Source organism: Epinephelus moara, chromosome 4, assembly GCF_006386435.1.
Source record: "Epinephelus moara isolate mb chromosome 4, YSFRI_EMoa_1.0, whole genome shotgun sequence".
Taxonomy (NCBI): Eukaryota; Metazoa; Chordata; class Actinopteri; order Perciformes; family Serranidae; genus Epinephelus; species Epinephelus moara.
Genome location: NC_065509.1, coordinates 14,052,881 through 14,073,101, shown reverse-complemented (window position 1 = coordinate 14,073,101; position 20,221 = coordinate 14,052,881). Strand labels below are relative to the sequence as shown.

At 40.4% G+C, this 20,221-nt stretch overlaps 1 protein-coding gene across 1 annotated transcript in view; it reads left to right on the top strand.

Annotated features, from left to right (window-relative positions):
• The window catches only part of tenm1 (teneurin transmembrane protein 1), a 212,158-nt gene that overhangs the window by 61,420 nt on the left and 130,517 nt on the right, over positions 1-20,221 (top strand). Inside the window, exons 4-5 of the mRNA XM_050042365.1 lie at positions 4,977-5,220; positions 13,441-13,679. Of these exons, the coding sequence (XP_049898322.1) occupies positions 4,977-5,220; positions 13,441-13,679 (483 nt within the window). The remainder of the gene's footprint in view (positions 1-4,976; positions 5,221-13,440; positions 13,680-20,221) is intronic.

The following is a 20,221-nucleotide window of genomic DNA, read 5'->3' as shown; positions in this document are numbered from 1 at the left end:
CAACAATTTTGAACATGTTGCTGTGATAACAGTTATATAATGTCTTTTACGTCTGAGCAAATAACCCGAATAATGTCATCATGGGTTAGCTCCACATGGGCTTGGAGCCTCCATTACGAACTGTGACATGGAAATATGGGCACAGGCCTTTTTCACAGCAGACTAAGGGTGGGAAAAACCATAGACTGTATTAAATAATAGTCATGGCCACCATGGCGTCACCCATTGGTTTGCGGACTCCTGTTTTTGGAGCTAGACGTGACCATTTTTGGATGAGTGGGTGGTAATAACCCCAACTATATCTGCTAGTTTGGTTACTGACATGCACTTGCAGTCTATGATTAACTGTGATAATGCTTGTGCTACTTTTCGCCAGCAAAAAACAGGCTTAAGACCATTAAACAAAATGTACTTACTGGAAAAACTGAACACCGAACTCCTTAGACGGTCTTGTGGTACAACCAAATGCAGATCAGGACTTTTTTTAGGTGATCAAAATTTTACAATTAACTTTCATGAATCCAAATCACACTGAAATAGTGACAGCTACAGCTATAGTCTGTGAATCTTGGATCACGCCATGGTCATGTTACCTAACCACCGTTGTAGCTGTGGTAGCGTCTTGTTACCTGAAGGCACTCACTTGTCATTAAAAAGCAGCTATGCTCTTAATTATGTGTAACTCTACACTATAACAAAATTTAAATAAATGAGTTTAATAAAAATTCACCCCTGTATAGTTGTCATTAACAGGGAAATTACATATAGAGTCCAAAACTGTATTTTGTAACACGTTTATTTCTGTTGTTTAGGTGGACATTTTAACATGGAGGTCTATGGGGATTGACTCGCACTTGGAGTCAGCCTCAAGAGGCCGTTCATAGAACTGCGGCTTTTTGCACTTCTTTGTCGGCTTCATTTGTCAGCCCTGGAGGGTGCTCCTTGGGGTGCACTACAAATATCTCTTGAAAGACTGTCTCGTTGAAGAAAAGTCAATTACAGGAAAATTTATGACACAATTCTCGACATTATGATAGCCTGTAACAGTTTTGTAAGACAGGGCTATATGTTCCATGGCTATGTTACATGGCTGAACCTATTGGATAGTGAAAGGTAACAGACGTAAACCATGTACATCATACGTTCTAAGCTAATCTACTACTTGAGGTTTGGTGAGGGGGCTGAGCAAAAGCAATTGCAGATGGAAGCATTTTGATTTCTATGAAGTTGAGGGGAGAAGGGACCTGTACCTTATCAAGGATCTTTATAAATATGCAATGTTAGAAAGTAGTAACACATTTTAATAAATAAATAAATAAATAAATCATGTATAGAAATCAATAGTTTTCATGCATCAAGAGGCATTGTATTATAATCGCATCATAGCTCTCTGAATCAGGACTGAATGAAATCGTGAGGTGCCAGAGATTCCCACCCCTTCAGCAGACAGTTTGATTTGTCCCAGTAGGAGAGGCACAGGTGCTACTGATAACACTAACAATGGCTCTGTTGTATTCGAACGTTTCAGTGAGAGTGACAGTGAGCCAGCATGCATGATACCAAGAACCTGAAATCAAAGCAGCTAAATGGAATTCAGCCATGAGTAATTTCATTTTTTGCACCTGTGCTTTTCCTACTGTGACAAGTTTATAAATGTGCAGTGAAAAAGGCCTATTTATCGTACCAGCCAGGGGTCTAATAGTCTAATGAGAGATTGAGTGACATCATGTGAAGTGTAGGATCCAGTCGTCAGATATCTCAGCCTCTGCTGCTTTGATTCTCCCAACTCTATGGGAATACAATTTACAATTGATGCAGTACCCCTTTACTTTATAAAAAAAAAAAATTTGTTTAGCACACTTAAAAAAAGGCCATTCTGTATAATGAGTACTTTGTTTTACTTTTACTTAGAGTACATTTTGCTGAAAACACTTTCGATGCAGAACTTTTTCCGGTGATGAAGTATTTTCACACTGTGGTACAGCTACTTTCACGTAAGCAAAGGTTCTGAGTGCGTCTTCTACTGGTGCCAGAAGCATTTAGAACAAGCATTAGCATTTGTATTAAACAGTGTTGGCAAAACAGTTGATGTGTTTTGATTTGGTGACACACCTGAGGCTGACAGGTACACCGTGATGTGTCAGAGAATTTGTCAGCATTGTGAAAATCAAAACTTTGTTTTGGCAGAAGTGTTCACAGCGGCTTTGCAATTTCTGAGTCAAGTAGTCCAAGTCAAGTCTGAAGTCAACAAAGTTGCTTTCAAGACAAGCCTAAAGTTGATTTAGTGCCTCAAGCGCAACCTAAGTGCAAGTACCCAACTCGAGTGCCCAGCTCTGGGAATGCACTGGATGTGTGTTTGTGTGTGTGTGTGTGTGTGTGTGTTGTTGTTAAAAAAAGATGAAAAAATACATGTTGTACATGGTGTAACAAATGCTAAAAACATCTACCTGCAGTTTCAAGAGGAAAAACGGTAAGCAAGGGATTTCTGGCTGGACTCAAAGGACTTACAGTTACTGATGAATCAGATAGACTGCTAAAAACTGAAGCACCACTTTAAAGCTCCTGGTGCATTACAATGACACACGATGCAGTGGTGCTCTAAAAATGTTCTGTCAGTTTTCCCTAAGCATGTAATTTTTAATACTCAGAGGTGGTGCGGACAAAAATAACTTCCATTTCCCACATCCATTAGTTTAGGCTAAACAACACCTCCAGGTGATGACACAAATACATTTCCTGTCACTTTACCAGGTCTCATATGGAGTCAGCTTGAGCACGCTCTGATTAGCTGTTGAAATCGTTTGATGTAGTGTGGTGACAAGCAGGTCGTGTTTCTATATAGTACAATGCAATATAATATATTTCTCACGAGGAAACCAGTTATTAAAGTTCACACAGGCCGGTGTGTATTGCAGTGAAGAAATATGACACATCCATCAGTTATGAACATTCACAAACTACACGCTTCAGCTGTTGTTATTCAACAGAAACATGTAAAACATGCTAAAAATATCAAATTGTATGTGTGAGTGTGAAATGTGCATCATCGCAGATGGCCTGGAGCAATGAACAACAATGAAGGGAGGACGATGTTTGCTTAGAACCCCCTGCAAGTTTCCATGAAATCATGAAATAAATATGTGATGTGAGTAATGGCTTGTCATGAGTACAGAAGAGATAATTCCATTGTGTCAGCACGCTGAGAACGACAGACAAATATTTTATTGCATGCTTTTGAGATGTGACAAAGACAATTCAGCCATGTTGGGAGATCAATAAGCAGCAATGTGTTTTGGGAAGATGAAGAACTTGTCGTTTGCTCAAAGAGCATTTTGACAGAATTTACACAGTAATTCTGGGAACACTACTGTCAAATGTGCAGATATATTCACCGAGACACGAGCAGAGGAAACGTCATAACTGCTACTTTAACATTGTTCAAAATGCCATTTCAGCTGGACAGATGGCATCATGGAAATATTACTGTGGAAATGTTTATAGTCCTATTTACAGAACTGTTCCTGTCCTGCCATTGCACTCCTACCAACACTGCCACAATATACATCTTGTAAATGTGAATTTCCAACAACTGAGAGCCATAAAACCTGACGTACTGTGTGGTATGTCAATGAACATTGGCGGATGTGACACAGTGCATTGGCTTACATGTCTGTGCGAAAGGCGACAATAATGTGGTGTGAAGAGATCAAAGCAATATGATTTTTAACATTGCTTAAAATGTCATGGCATGTGCTGCAGATTTAGTATTATGGAAATGTTGACGATAACACGTTTCCATAACTGTTTCCCTGCAATATTTGAAAAAGATGCTGCCTCAATTTTAGACATAATGGCGGCTGAAGTGCACACTCTGGTAACATGCAGGTGTTTACGCTGGCAATAGAAACTGTAGAGAACTAAAACAAGATTATTTAATTCTTGACTTTTCTCAGTTTTCATCTGGCAAGAATCATAAATGCGTTGTATGGTGTCGTCTGTGTAATACTTACGCTTGAATCGGGAAGACTGTGGTAATCTCCCATGTGGGGTAAATTTCTACATACTAAATTATTGCTGACATTTTGGCAGCAAATAGAGTTGTGGGCCAATACTGTCTGTCTACCAGATTCTGCACTTCTCTCTCCCTTACAACGGGTCCGAGGCTAATGTTACATTCATTGTCAATACAGCTGGACAGAGTCTGTCTTTTGGGACGAGGGGATTTGCCGTGCTCGTGGAACCGTGCTACAACCATATGGCATGAGCTGTCCCCCTAAACACTGATAACTAATGTCCCAGGATGCTTGATGTACACTCATGAATACGTACTGACACATGCGCGCAGGTGCGTGCACACATGGAAATAAACCAGCTGCATCTGCAGTCACACACATAGACACACATTAAACAAACATATGCACACACATTTTCATTTGGCAAAACTGTAATTAGCCAGCGCTCGCTTTTAGAAGACATAGTGAATAGAGAGAAAAAAGCAGCAGGGAGGAAGAGACGGGGCGAGGGAGAGTTATAGGGAGGGGGAATGATAAATGATGGATTGAGAGAGCTCTAGCTAGACCCCGAGGTTACCAGTGTGAGGGAGTTACAGCTGGCTAGCTCATTCCGTCGAGCTACAGATCTCATAATAAACATCACATGGGTAGTTTGGGCTGGCGGCTGCAGATTAAGCCAGAGCTGTTAGCTCTTTAAAGACTGCTCAATGTTGCAGCCAGCCAAGAACCTATTTATAGGGCGGCTGGAAGTGTATCAAAGCAGGTAGGAAGGGAAGGCACTGGACAGGCACAGTTTTCAAGCTGATTTATGTCCCTCAATCAGTGTAATAACAATAAACTGTCAACTAACACGCCACTTTTATTTGTAATTTATGGTACTGCGCTCCTAATAAAGCTATGTTTATTTCTCCCCTGTCCCTCCCTTCCGCCTCCTCCTCTGCTTCCCTCTGTCTCCCTTCGCAGAGCTGCCCAGCAGTCCAGGTGGTCAGTTCACGTTTCGCCCGCTGCCTCCACCTCCCCCTCCACCCCATGCCTGCACTTGTGCCCGCCCGGCGCCCTACACTCAAGTCAGCCTGCAGAGGAAGACCATGCCGACGCGGTGCCAGGCCAGTCAGGGCAGCCAGGGGGCAGACACAAGCTCGAGCACAGACCAGGCACAGCTTCACAACAGCTGGGTGCTCAACAGCAACATTCCCCTAGAGACCAGGTAAGAGAATGCAACACATGGAGGAAAAAAAAGTCCTTCACAGTAGAGGTTATGTTTCAGAATGGGTTTTTTTTCCAAACAAATGAACAAAAAGACTTAAGATGATTTAAAGAATTTGGAACAAATGGAAGGCTTCGTTCCAAAAGGCTTTCAGTCCAAAACGGTGGATATGTCATTTTGTAAGGAAAGCCTTCAAATGAAAATATCTTCAAGGCAAGCCGCCCTACTTCAACATAATGTCACTTGATTAAAGACATTGCTTTAATCTCACAAATGAGGCTCATTAGATTAAAGGAAATTATTTCGTCAGGAGTGTGAGTTGGCACACTTTTACAATTTTTCTTAGAGAAATCAGAGTGGAATGATTAAGAATGAATGTCGGACTAAAGGATTTGTTAGGATGGACATGTTTTGCACGTGTAGAGAGCAGTAAGTGGAACACCACGCAGGCCTCTGGGGTATTATTACAGGACTTTGCACACCATCAAAGTCATAACGAATCTCTCAGGTTTTTTGGATTCTTTTCATTTTCTTACCCCCCACTGCAGGCGCATTCACCAGGGGACTGGTATCTGAGTTTCGACTACGTAAAATAAAAGTGTAAGTCAGTATCTTGTAGAAATCCTCTTTTCAGGAACACAATGTGATGCCGCTTCCAATTGTAGTACCCGGGTAAGATTTTTCCAAATGCTTGGAGATGGGCTGCTGGAATTTCGTCCCATCAAACAGAATTAAGCATTTGCTTGCTGCATAAGTAATAATTGATCAGAGAATTATTTAGGAGATCCTCATTTGTGAGGCTGCTTTCGTGAAGAAGCAGCAAGGTGCAAAAGAATATGTTTGCATGTTTAATGAGAGCTCGGTGCAGCAGCTGAATTCTGGTATTATGAGTGAGGATGAGATTGGCAGGCTGCCACACCAGAAGAAGAGGGTTTTAATAAGTTATGCATTAGGCCATAATTAGATCTTACCTCATTTAAAGGAAGGGAAGAATAAAATTAGATTCAGTGACAATTTAAATTAATCATTGGCCAGACATGACTATCAATGTAAAAGACTTGTCAAAAGTGCATTGTAATTACACTACGGATCTGTGTGTGTTTATTTTAAATGAAAATCCACCGTAAATAAAATTCACGCTTTCCTTTTTTTTGTTTTGCGTTTCGAATCGTTCAAATGATATTTGCTGAACATAAAGAAGTCGCTCCCAAAGAGAGATGTGATTATAAAACACAATTTCCGCAGTGGCTCAGTATATTGGATGGTGCCTTTTTGTAGTAATACATTTTTGCATTTGGGACTTTATAGTCAAATAAGTTTCATTTGATAGTGCGCTATTAGTTCTGAACCATAAAATGTAATCATATTCATAGTCAATAGAATAGTGTCCCTTCATAACATAATTCAGATATTATTGGCTCTCTTCGATCTAGCTTTTGGTGGAGGGGGAGACAAAAAAAATGACAAAGTCTTCACTGCTTAACCGTTTTGGGTTGGATTTAATAATCAAAAGCTCCCTCCTCTCTCTCCTCTGTCACATTCCCAGATACACTACTAAACTAATGATTTCATATTTCTGCTCTCACCCTGATGCCGCTGCTGCTATCAGCTCAATCTCAGACGTGAGATTAAAGATTTATCACCAAACTTGACACGGGGGTTTCATGCCGATGGAATTATAAGTGATGCTATGACCTTAAAAAAACTGTATAACATCTCTTGTTGTCAAGTACACTTCCACTTTCCTCAACGCGCATTTGATGAATCTGTATTGAAATGTATTGACGTTGCGTCAGCAGAGATTAAGATTGTTTGAAGTGTGCATAGATTTCCTTTTCAGCGGCATATCCGTTATATTTCTGGAGAGGCCGGCTTGTGTAAGTGGAAGGATGCAGATATGGATGTTCAATATATCTGACTGGGTTTCACACTGGGTGTGTTAAGAGGCATAACAAATGTTGGGACTGTAATAAATTGACTGGTGCCCTGCCTTCTCTCCTTCCTCTTATCACAGAGAAGTGAGACTTGAAACACATGCTGTGCATGTGCAGTGGCGTCAGAGGGGGCCACGGCCTTCTAATAAAATCGCTGCCCCCGTAACACTGGACCATTCTGGCAAAAATAATTGGAGGCTGATATTACTGTCTTTAAGAGGCTATCGCAGGCTTATGTTTTTTGACTAGGGAAGGTGTTGGTTTCTTGTGAAACTGGGCAACCTAAGGCATCTGTAGGGTGCCAAAAATATTCATGAGGAAACAACTGGCTTGGTAATTTTTGAGCTTCCCTTGAGCTCTTCCCTCAAGATGAAAATAGGATCTATGGGTAGCCACGGTCTCTGTGAAGCCTTGTTCCCAGTAAATGTTTTATTCCTTATAATCGATGTATTCCTTTAAATTAAAGCTGTTTATCTGTATTTCTAAGGAAAAGAACAACCAGCCTATTTAAAGAACAATATCACCTAACACATTTATTTACATGGAACAAAACAAGATTATTAGTCTGTACACATCAGATAATCGGTACTATTAACTGTAAAATAAGAGGTATATCAGTATGTGATTCCTTAACTCTCCATATGCACATACTTTTCAACTAGCCTACATACTTCAACAGCATAATAAAATCCCTGAAATTCAGTTATGGCTTTAGGTTTTGGTGTGCCACCCCAAGATTTTCAGTGGCCCCATTTCTCCACCCCTTTGAAAAATTTCCGGGGGCACCATTGTGCATGTGCAGCTACATGCTGAAATTAATATTTCTACACATACACACATATGATATATCTGCATGTACCTGTAGCCTGTGCACAAAGGCCCCCACCCACCCACACACATGCACAGTCATTCGCACATATCCAGGTACAGACAGCCCTTGGGCCGTAGACTCCAACCTCCTGGAGAGAGGGAACTCTCATTTTCTTCCTGTCTCGGGGGAAATCTGCCCTCTGATATGAATTCAGAGCTTCCTGGGCGTCGCCCCTGGATATTGTCTGAGAAGATCAAAGGCAGGCAGCCAGGAAGAACAGTGAAGCATTTTTAAAAGCACCACACAAGAAGAATAGAGTTCCACACGCGTTGACAAATGCAATTTCTTCAGCTGGATTCTGATCCCTTTTGCTCTGATCCACCTTCAGCAGAGCAATAAAAGCACCACCGAGGACATGACCTGTGTACTGGCCTCAAAAATGTGAAAATGCTCACCCGTATTTGACATCTTTTTGTGTATGCTTGTCTTGTGTGGGCAACTCTGAGCCGAGCTATGTTTCTTTCTCTATGTGTGTGTGTGTTTGTCCTAAGTTTATCTCTGGCCTTTCAGATTTGAACTACCATTGACCCTTAGGTGTGTGGTTGCTCTATGTGCAGCCTCCTGTGTCCCCTCATCTGACTCACTGCTTTTCAGTAGACGCTGGATGGGTGGATAGAGAGAGCAGGGGAGGCAGGCAGTGAGGGATGGATGTCATCTGTCTCTTATGTTAAACTCAGCCATAGGGCCACATTATAGACAGAGGGAAAGAGAGAACACACACACAGAAATGAAGAGACCAAAGATGTCTGGCATAAATGAAAAAGAGATCATTTAAGTTAAGTAATGGAATGAAAATATCCATCTTACCCCAAATTAAGTCCATAATTGAGACCTAAAAAAGAAAGATTTGGATTAAAACAATCTGTCTATGTGGGAGGATTTTTTTAATATACTGAAACTGTCCTCATGTCCTCCGTTTCTGTCCGTTTTTATTGTATTTAACTCAGCTTTAATTGATGTTATTTTTCTTCTTCTGTGTGTTTGCTCTAATGCAAGTTTCGCCTTATGTAATGCTCTTTAAAGTGCCGGTATGTTTGAAAGGTCCTATAGAAATAACCTTGTCTGGCCTTGCACTGAAGTAATTTCACCAGTTTCTATGCAAATCATTATCTTTCAATAATTTCTTGCAATCTGAGCGATACAAGAGCTATGATCAGCTTTATTCTGTCATGCAGTAGGTGGCGAAACTCATTTCTAAAATATTCTTGATCCTCTGACCCCACCGGCAGAACATTGTTCTTGTTTTTAAGTAAAATCCATCTTCAAGGCTGAATATGAGACTAAATGACATGAGAAGATGGATGTGTTTTCTCCGTGTATGAGGGCAAATGGACGAGGTACGGGGCGGATGCAGTCTGGTGTCCAGCGACGCTGTCAGTCTGCTGTCTGGCCCCACTTTAATGGCCTGTCCTCTGAGGGCCCTTCAGAGACCGCGGTCCTACCAGAAGCCTGTGACCTCACACCCTTCGCTGCACGGATAGAATAACACTCTGGCAAGCTGCGTGTCTGCCCCCGACATATCGCACTCGCAGCCGGTATTAACCCTCAGAGAGCACACGGTAACCTGGGGCAATCATTGCTTGTCTGAGAATTCCAGGAGCTCCAGGATATTTTTTTTATGGAGAATACACTCACACACTGCAGATAAAAAATGAGTCATAGCTGCTTTTTGCTTTTGATTTTTTTTCTCCGAAACAGCCTTTTCTTTGTTTCCCCTCACCAGCTGTCTTTGTTCATTTTTTTGACGGAAGTCAATATGGTCAGAAGAAGCTGGAACTGCTCATAATTGCCTGCCCAGATCCACTTTTCCAAATTACATGATTTCCTTACCCCCGTATTTCTGCTTCCTCATCTGAAGCCCTCCAACCCTCGCCCTCCATTATCCAAACACAATATAGATGAAATGCTACCTAGATTAATTGCCCTTCAGCTTACTTTCCTATCATCATCTGCCATCTAACGTGCTCGTTTTCATAATGAAAATGAACCTCATCTCCGTTTAACTAATACAGCCGTATAACTTAAGTAGCTGCTTTGATGAGTCAAAAAAAGGAATAGGTAAGTCATTGATCCTTGGCTGCCAGGGCTTTTTTATTCTCTTTCATATCGGCGCTGCTCTGCATTACAGAAGCTGCTCGTGATGTTGCACCAGAGAGGCACTTTGTCAAATTCGGGCTTTTTCTCTGATGAGAGACTTGGACTGGATAAGAGCTTATCATTTCATATTCTGTGGTTTATACATAATCTATACTGTGCTGTGGGTTACACCGCATAGCAGTTTTGGCTTTTCTATTGTTAACTGGTTATAGTGCACTAACTGTGAATAATGCCCGTGTTTTACATTTGTCACATATATTGCTCACCTCGAAGAAGAATTAATGGTGGAACATAATATAAATTGCGAGTGGAGTCGTAACGCTTAGGGATTTTTTGTTGCACTGCTTTTCTTCCTTGATTTTAGCTTTCTGGATTAATCTTTGATGATGCATTACTTGCAATTTTAAGAGACCACTTAAATTAAAAGCACACAAATGCTGAGGGATATTAAGGGTTTAACTGAATTACACAGTTCTCAACAGTACTGAGAGCTTTTATCAACAGGTGAGGTTCATTGGAGGGCTCTATGTTCATGCAGTGGCAAAGCAGAAACACGTCATTTAGAAAATAGCAGGAGAGGGGTCTCCTTTAAAATCTGCCACCGTGGGGGCCCGTTAAATGAGTTTCAGTCAGGCGTACTTGAGAGTAAGGCTGAATTCCACTGAGTGCAGATTATTATAAATAGAATCAGAATAAGATACTAGATACCTAAGAAAGGATGATGTACGTGCTGCGCTAAGCTAATTGGCGAAGGATTGAACCACTGTCCTAGATTGTTCCCAAATTCACACTATAATCTACTTAAAGGGACAAAAACAGTGGTCCCAGAGGTGGCAGGTAGTTTGTGGGACACACAATGCAGAGTGGCTCCCTGCTCATAAGATTAGGACAGCAATTAATTGTCCTTGCGGTAAACTCCTCCCCCAGATAGCGATTGTACAATTGTAGCTCAGCAATTCTAAATCTCCACATGCCAAAGTGATGTGCACAGAGCTGAAAAAAAGAGTCATACTCTGCATGTTTTTTTAGTGTTTCCAGATCCCAACACAGAGGAGGAGAAGTGTGCGGGATGGATTAAACAGTGTGTTTATCTGCAATCATTAGCATGTCCAGCTAACCATTTTATGACCCACAGTAGTAACAGAGTCCCAAAGCCGAGGAGCACATTATTAAATAACTGCATTAGTTAGTGAGTTTAGGGTAACATTTATTGGATTTGGGGAAGTTTACACTCCAGTAAGTCCAACCGGCACTAGCACTAGCATTACATTTGCAACACACATCATCATCTGAGCCATTTCTCTTGCAGCCTATCCTTAGACCATGATTTGTGTGATATCTTGCGAGCGCCCCTACAGAATCATTTCACATAGGATGTCAGCCCCGGTCTCAAGGGTCAAAGTGCCGTGTTGGTTTGAAACTGACTGTCCAGCCTGACCTCCTTATAGCGCTTACTTTATCGCTCTTTATGCTCTGTCACCTGACTTTCTCCTTTGTTCTCATCATATGAGGGAGGACGGCCTGCAGCACATAGGTTACGTGATCACAGCCTGCTGGCTCACAATTACGTGGGTTATATAAGAATTATAATGCATCACTTTTCATAGGTATAAGTTCAAGAGTGCATGAGAACAGCCTGTATCTTGTAACGTTAAAGTGAAAGCATCCTTTTTGAACAAGTAAGGCAAACAGGGAACAAGATAAAAATCTTACACGTTTCCTTATATCTATAATTTTGTTAGGACAAAGTAGCTTCACTCTCAAAAGTCTTCTTCTTTTTGTCACGTCTTCTGCATACATTCATTCATACGTACATTCATCATGTGAGGATGCTTTTAGCGCAATATAATGTTACAGTATGCAGCCAGCAGGTGCATATTTAAAGGGACAGTTCACCCCAAAATACAAAATACAATGTCTTTTTCCAGAAATCATGACCCAGTTTCTTAAGATAATCCACAGGCCTTGATGTGAGTAGTTTCATGCAGGAACTATTTTCTCTCTACTGAACTACATCCGCCAGCGCTATCACAGTACAGAAGGAAGTGTGCATGTACTGCTCAGGCCTCCAGAAAAGCTGCTCAGCCTTGGAGTAAATTTTTCCCAGTGGCCACTTACGGTATTGCAGCAAACAAAAAATCCCCTGCAGCCCAAAAGCATTTTCCTCATATGCACCATTATCAAAGAGACGTCTGTAAAATTGTTGACAGGACACGTGGAGCAGTAAACAAGGTCATTTCTGAATCTTTCTATTCTGAATTTTGGAGCCATGATGGTTTTAAATTTGTAAACTTTTCTCAAGCTGAGAAAAGCAATTTAAAAATCTGTGATATTAGCACAATGTCAAGTCTATGAGCCAAGTGGGAACTTAAAGGCTGAGTCAGTGGTAGAAACACTATTGTGCATGCTGAGTGGGCCACATGCCACAGAAGTAAACCCGGAAGCTAGAAAACTTTTTAGGTGTATGCACCAGGGGAGCAACTTCATTGGAAAGAGTAGGCGCCATCTTGGCATCTGGTACCTAGTTATTATTGAAATCTATGGCACTGCTCATTCACCTAGCACCACTGAGCTAGCTAACGTTAGAGCTCAGCCAAGGAGGATGCCATTAGTGTTTACATCTTGCGCTGTCACAAGCAAGAGCCTTTTGTCTAGAGTAGATGCATGGTGTGTGGGTCATGATACAGTTGGTTGAAAGAAAGTAGTTCCTACATGAAACTGCTCACAACAAGGTCTTTGGATTACCTTGAGTAAGCAGGTCATGATTTCTGAAAAGAGACATTGCTGTTGAGTTTTTCAAATGTATTTTTTGGTGCATTGAGCACCACTAGCTGAGTGCCATCTAATTCCATTATATTGGAGAGAAGGCAGACATCTCTATGCCTTATATCTCCACCACTCGTCAACTCACACCGCGACAATTTAGAGGAAAAATATGTATTTTTGTTTTAGGGGTGAACTGTCCCTTTAAGAGCCTTGTTACAAGGTCTTAAAATTAGTAAGCTGTAAACAGTCAGCCAGATACGGTTTGAACCAAAGCCTGGAGCTAGCATTAGCTTAATTGGCTAGCTAGCTACTGCTGATAAAATCTGGCAGACACAGTTGGCATTTCAAGTTGCTTGGTATAAATCAGGTCTGCTTTTGTCTGTCTGTGTCTAAAATCAAAAACCCATTGTTTTGAAAGTGTAAACATTGTTAACTGCTGCACCCTGCACAAGATTTAGAGGCGAAGCTAGCAACAGTAACTAAGGAGGTGATGCTCAGCGAACAGTCAATTGCAGGTTAGAATGAAATTTCGTCTTTGTGTTTCTCCCACAGACACTTCCTGTTCAAGCAGGGCTCTGGTTCATCGGCTCTACTGTCAGGGGCAGGGCAGGGTTACCCCCTGACCTCTGGGACTGTGTACTCCCCTCCGCCTCGGCCTCTCCCTCGCAGCAGCGTGACCAGACCACTGTTTACCTTCAACAAGCCTCACCGCTGCTGCAACTGGAAATGCACGGCCCTGTCGGCGTCGCTCCTCACTCTCACCCTGGCCCTGCTGCTCACATACGTCATCGGTGAGTTACAGCACACACCAGCCATCAAGGGCGTGGGGTTTGTCGTCACGCGTAGATGCACAAGGAGATTTGCTTTTGTTTGCTCTGATTTTATTTCAACATTTTCAAAACAGATCGCTCGAGGGGCCAGGAAATTGGGAGGCTTGTCAAGACACTGCCTAATTAATTCAAAGCAGAATCAATAAAAAATACAGAAACAAACTCCAACAGAGGTTTTTACACACACACAATGTTGCAGGCTTCAAAGGATAAAAAAAAATAAAGGAACAAAAAAAAGAAAAAAAAAGAAGAAGAGTAGATCGATGTGGATCAAAGCAGGACAGCTGAAAATGTTACCCTCTTACTTGAAGGAGTTGGCTTAAAAAACAGCAGGTAATGTATTCCAAATGTGACCCTCTGTAGGATAGTCTAAATTGTAAATTAGCTGTCTTGGACTAAAGCACACAGAGCTGGTAATTATTCCATGATGAATACACGCATCCAGTAAGTACTAACTCACTCACTGTTTTTCTTTCTCACTTACACACCCACAGCAACACAAACACGCACACACACCTTATTATTTTTCTACCTTTTTCAGCCATGTTATTTGTATTATTTTAATCTGTCCAGGTTCGCCTTCGCTTATGACCTTATTTTCTTGATGGTGCTTTTGCCTTAGCAAAATTGCAGCTTTTTGTGGTTTGCATGTTAAGTCTCAAACCTTACAATTTTTTTGTTTGAATTCAGATTGCATTGACCCTTATGACAAGCAAAACAAATACACACACGTTGTATTTTAAAGAATTGTTTTCGGCAGCCCCTGATTAAGGTATATTGACTTTACTGATGTTATCGTTTGTTGTAATTTTTAGACACTTGATTTTTTTTATATTTAATTTATTTATTTACTTTTCCATATTTTATTACTTTGATATCTACTTTTATACACACTGGAATGTTTCAATGTGTAAGAATGTCCATGACTTGCTTAATGTCAGTGTGTTCACATTGTTTGATAGAGAGAAAAACAAAAACACATAGAAAAGTTTGCATGCTGGAAGGCGAGCCCTTAAAGTGGTTAAATCCTGTCAAAGAAAATGCCACATAAAGCAATTAAATACATTATAACACGTGGCTTGCTGAGGTTGTTTGTACGTACAGCACTTAAAGTGTGGGGATGGATCTGGCTGTGCAGGACTAGTGCAAAAACGGTAACAGGCAGGTGAGTGACGGGAGACAGAATTCCTTCTAAAATGGGCAGCCAATATCCAGCTTATATGTGCAGTCTACATCCTGTGAGTCCAGGACTCCTGCGGACTTTTAAAAAGTCACAAAAGGCATTGAATCCATTGTGCTAAAAGTATGGCCCTAACTGGTATTAAAATGTCATAAATCAACCTTTCAAAAATGTAAAACGTGCTATGACATGTAAAACAGGATTTTATTAAAACCTTTTTTCCTGACGTTGCATTGTAAAATCTTAAAATAACTGGAAACATTTTATTTTATTTATTTATTTTTTAAATAATTGATCAAATATTCCTTGGACATCACACAGATCAGGATAGTGGAACCATCAACACCTATTTGGTTTCTGGCTAGCGAGCTGTCACTGATTCCTGGGTGACAAAGGGAAGTGCAAATTCAACAAAAATTGTCTGTTAAACCAAGATTTAGCAGCATGGCTGAAACAAAGCAATGCCTACAAGGCTTGGTGTATTTTATGATGGAAATCAAAGCAGTGGAATCCCACATGCAGAGTGAGAAACACAAACTCGCCAAGAAAACCACCAAACAAACGCTAGGTATTTCCCAAGGAAGTCTAGTTTTATTTTACAACAAACAATTTATCCAAAATTTTCTCAAATCCTAAATAACTGATGTTGGTTCATGTTTTTTTCTCCAGTTTTGGTTATTGTAAAATTGGTCGAAAATTTAATTCAGAGAGCAATTAAAAAAGTTTAAAAGTATTAAAATCGAACTTGCCTTAGGCTGTAGGAACCCTGGAATCACACTAACTTTTATTTGAGTAGGCTGAGTGTCCATATTTTTTTTTCTGGCAAAAAAAAAAGCTGGCAGGGCGCTGGGGAAACAAGTGCCTCTCTGAAAAGTTCAGAGATTTTAAACTACAAGCGCTCAAAGTGGCTGCACAAAATGTTGGAGCAAAGAAGTAGTTGAGTGCAGTGCTTTTCTGCAAGTGGCCACATGCGGCTGGAAAAGCTCTCCTCACAACGGGAATAATTTTAAAAAAGACGCTGGTTCTTAGAAAACAAAATGATATGGACATCGAGCGTAAAGGATCTAAATACTTCCTCCACCGCTGATTTTAACTGCGGATGAATACAGCATATTTCTGAGGCGCTCATGAGTGCAGATTGACTCCAGTTTTTAGGAGTAATGCTAATTAGGAAATCATTACCATCTTTAAAATCGAGAAAGTTCCTGGAGTTGTTCTGCAGTCTGGAAGATCATCAGCAGAGTCTGGCAAAGTCAAATACCAAATTTATTCATCGATCCCCTCCGATTGCACCAATTCCCTGTTCATCCTCAACCTTGGCCCGGCCCTCCACCTCAGCACATCGTTTTCCCTCCACGGCCCCAAGTGCAGATATCCCAACCCTCCACCCAGCCGGTTCATTTCCCTCCTGTGGTGGTACTCAAGGTCACGGCGGAGCAGGCGGGGGTTCGCATTAATCACACACACACACAGACACACACATCACAGACAGACATCACACACACACACGCTGGCGAATCCATGCAGATTAATCCCCAGGCTGAACCATGCTATTCCATTAATGTCCCGGCCCCGGTAATTAGTGCATTAGTGAGGAGTGTGAGTGATGACTTGGAGACGACATCACCTTTTAATTGGTGTCATGCTCCACTCCTGCTTGGCAATGATCGATCTCTATGTTGACATCACCATGGCAACCACACCAAGACGTATGGCGTGTAAGCACAGATGACATGTCAGCCTGTAAATCAAAGATATTCAAATAGCAAGATTAAAGTGGTCATGGACTTAATGTCTTTGTCTAGGGGGGGGAGAGGTTGAGACACAGGCCACCAGATGATTAGGTTCTCCCATTACATAATGATTCAGTAATTTTAACGAATTAATTAACAGCCACTCACAGGAAGAAAAAAAAAAAAGATCCTCCCTCAGTAGTTTTGCACTTTTTCATCTTCGTTAAATAATAGCCATGCTGATATTTATTGATTTTGAGTTTGTCTCTCATTAAACCAGGTTCTTATTGAATATTAATTCTTATTATCATAGACATTATAATAAGAAACCGAATTCATTATCATATTTGAAACGTGATAATGAATTATTCTTTATTGCAAATATAATCAGCTCCTGTGGGGTATTCTACTGTCCTTAGATGGGAAGTTGTTATATTGTATTATCATATTTATGATTATTTTCATATTCAGTTCATAACAATAGACTTCTTAATTTATTTTAATATTCATGGGTTTTATGTATTTTTCATGTAAAAGACCCATCACATGAAAGTAGAACTGAATCCATATGTACATTTATTTTTTTTAATTTTTAAGCAAAAATACAGGATTTTCTTTTGTTTTTAGGATATAAATCTTATTATTTATTCATTTAAAAAAAAAAATCTAGCAAAGCAAGTGTAAGGGAGCTATAGGAGGGAGTGGTTTAAAAATTGGAGTGAAAATTAAAATATAAATAAATAAAAAGGGGTAAAGGAGTGAAGTTTTCCTGGCTGGGGTTGAGGGGGGAGGTAATGATGCCCCATGCTTAAATTTTAATGGTATTTGGGTTTATTTTTATTTTCTTATTTATTTATTTTATTTTATCTGCATTTTTAAAAGTGTTCCTCCCCCCCCCCCCCACCAGGCCTTTGGGAAGAAGCTAGCTGTCGAGGGTATTTCATTCCCACAGCCCCCAGACCTTTAAGAAGCGAGCCTGCTCTTGTGCAGAGAGATGATGTTTTATTGTTTCCATTTCTTATTTATGTATTTATTTTTATTAGGACACCAGGCCACCCCAGTCTGGAAAGAGAGAAGAGAGAGGATAAATAAGTAAATTAGGTGAGATGGGGGGAGGGGGAGAGTGAGGATGATTTATTGGAGGGAGATAGCAGGGTGTTGTGGTGTCCTGTATTTTTAGTGTGATTTGTATGAATGTGTCTCACAGGGTTTGTATAGGACATGGTTGTTGTGTGGTTTCTCAATTGTAGGGATAAGGTAAATATGTTTAAGTTTTGGAATGCTGCTCAGACGAAAGAGCCACATTTTTTATTTTCTAAAACTTTATAAATCAAATGATTAATGGATCAAGCAAAAAACTGATATATAACTTAGTAGATACATTCATAGCCTCATCTTGTAAATAGGTAACTTGGTGTGTAACTACATGTCAGTGCGTATCCGCTGTCTGTCAGCGTGATACCACAGACACTTCTAACTGAATCAAGACATTTGCAACATTAAAAAAAATATGACATATCCCTTTACAGTCTTGCCAAGCTGGAGCCCAACACTTCAGAATGCTGGAGATGCTCCCCTTCCTTGGTGAAAATCATCTTAACGCAGCTGTTACATTTGGCTCAATCTTCGTCTCTTCTCATGACGCTCAGCCAGACTTTGCACTCCTTGCCGCAGTCATCCATGGCTCGGTATGTAATGGAGTTAGTTACTGATCTCAGATGCTCTGTGGAGGTGCAGTGTGACCGGTAGTGTAACAGCAAGGTCCTTGAAGCAGATGTTGAACGCTTGATGTAGGTCTTATACTTCAATAAACACATCTGACATTGATGATTCGCAGCAAATCCTCTTTTTTTTGTTGACAATTTGGAAGCGGTTCTTAATACCCACCTCAACTCACTGCCAGTCCTTAAAGCTCTTTGTGCAAGTTATGTGACTTGTTTATTAATTTGGGAAAAAAAAGTAACCTAGCAAATAATGAGGCAATAATATTATGTCTCAAATTAAGGTTTCCAATTAGCACAACAATAGGAGGATGCATGATTGCAGAGATAATGCTGTGCCTAAGTGATTGCAGCGTACTGTATCCCCCCTGTTGTGATTAGCTAAGGCAGTCCTCCTCTCTTTCTTTACTGCCCTCTTTCCTCTCCTCCCATACCCCCCGGTGTTGCAGGGGCTGCGAATAGCTTTGTTAATTTGTTTATCTCCCAACGTACCCCTCCCTCCTGCAGTCGTAGCTTGTTATTAAGCACAACACGGCCATCAGATATGAGGAGCAGGCATTATGATAGCGAACGGGGCATTTAAGGGGAGATAGAGGACAGATTAAGATTGCATCTGTAATCTTGAAGAATATTGCTACTGACAACGCTTCCAGTAACTCATTTTCTATTCTAAGCCTCATTTAAGTTCTGCCTCCGTAAAAAAAAAACCTACCTACTATTGCTCTATCATGCTGTCAAAAAAAGCTAATTAGTGTATTTTCTGCATTAATGAATGTCTTGCTGTTTTAAACAGTTACAATCCTTGGTTGTTGAATCAAATTTGAGCAGAGGGTGGGATGTGTCAGTTATGAGAGATAATCATCTCTATGGCAACAGGGAGAAGCTTCTGATGCAAGTGAAATGAGCAAGTCAGAAGCACCCTGCAATCAAATAATCACCTCCAAATCACATTTCAGTCACTGGCACACACAGGGACGCAAACAGTGTGCACTTTAAGCTAAGATCTTCTTTATAGTTCTGTTGTGCAATACGTGCCGCTTCAGGGGACCTGGCGGTTCCATAAAGAACCAAATGAGTCGTTAGCGGCTTTAAGTTCATTACTTTCACACTATTTCTTTCGGTAAATCTGCTTTCACAGTTTGATGGCAATTCAAAGCATCTGCCTTAAAAGTTAGCCATTATTCACAGGGGTCAAACTCAGTACAGTCTCCAGCTGAACTCACAAGACAAAAAGATTGGGTGTGTCTGCGTGTTTATTAGAGTAAATCTGCAGATTATTTTCTTGATTTGGTTTCCCAGAGCCTGAGGTGATGCCTTTGAATGTTTTATGTCCAACAAACCCAAAGATATTAAGTCTACAAGAGTATAAGGCATTTGGCATTTGGCAGATAAAATGAATTGATGATAATTGTATTTATTTTCATGTCGATCCATTAAATTGGTAAATCAGCTTGTTGTTTTGCTTTATTGTTTGTATAATGGGTAGCCGAAATGAAATGATTTTGTTAATTAATGATTTGTCACAAATGAATTGATTGCTGAGCTATTGATGAATGATTTTAATTGCTAAATCTTGTGTGTAATTTATAAAGCAAAAATGTCAAACATTTTCTGCTCTTAAATTCTTAAATGTGATAATTTACTGTTTTATATCATTGTAAATCAATTATCTTTTGTTTTTGGTCTATTGGTCAGACAAAACCTAATTTGAAGATATTTGAAGACACTTTTATACTTTAGAGACTATATTTGATTAATCAGTTAAGCAACAAACAGATTATGAAAGTAAACTTTAATTCTAACCCTACCAAATGATGACATATGTGCTTGGTGGATAGAACTGAATAAGAGTACTTAATGTGCTCCCTC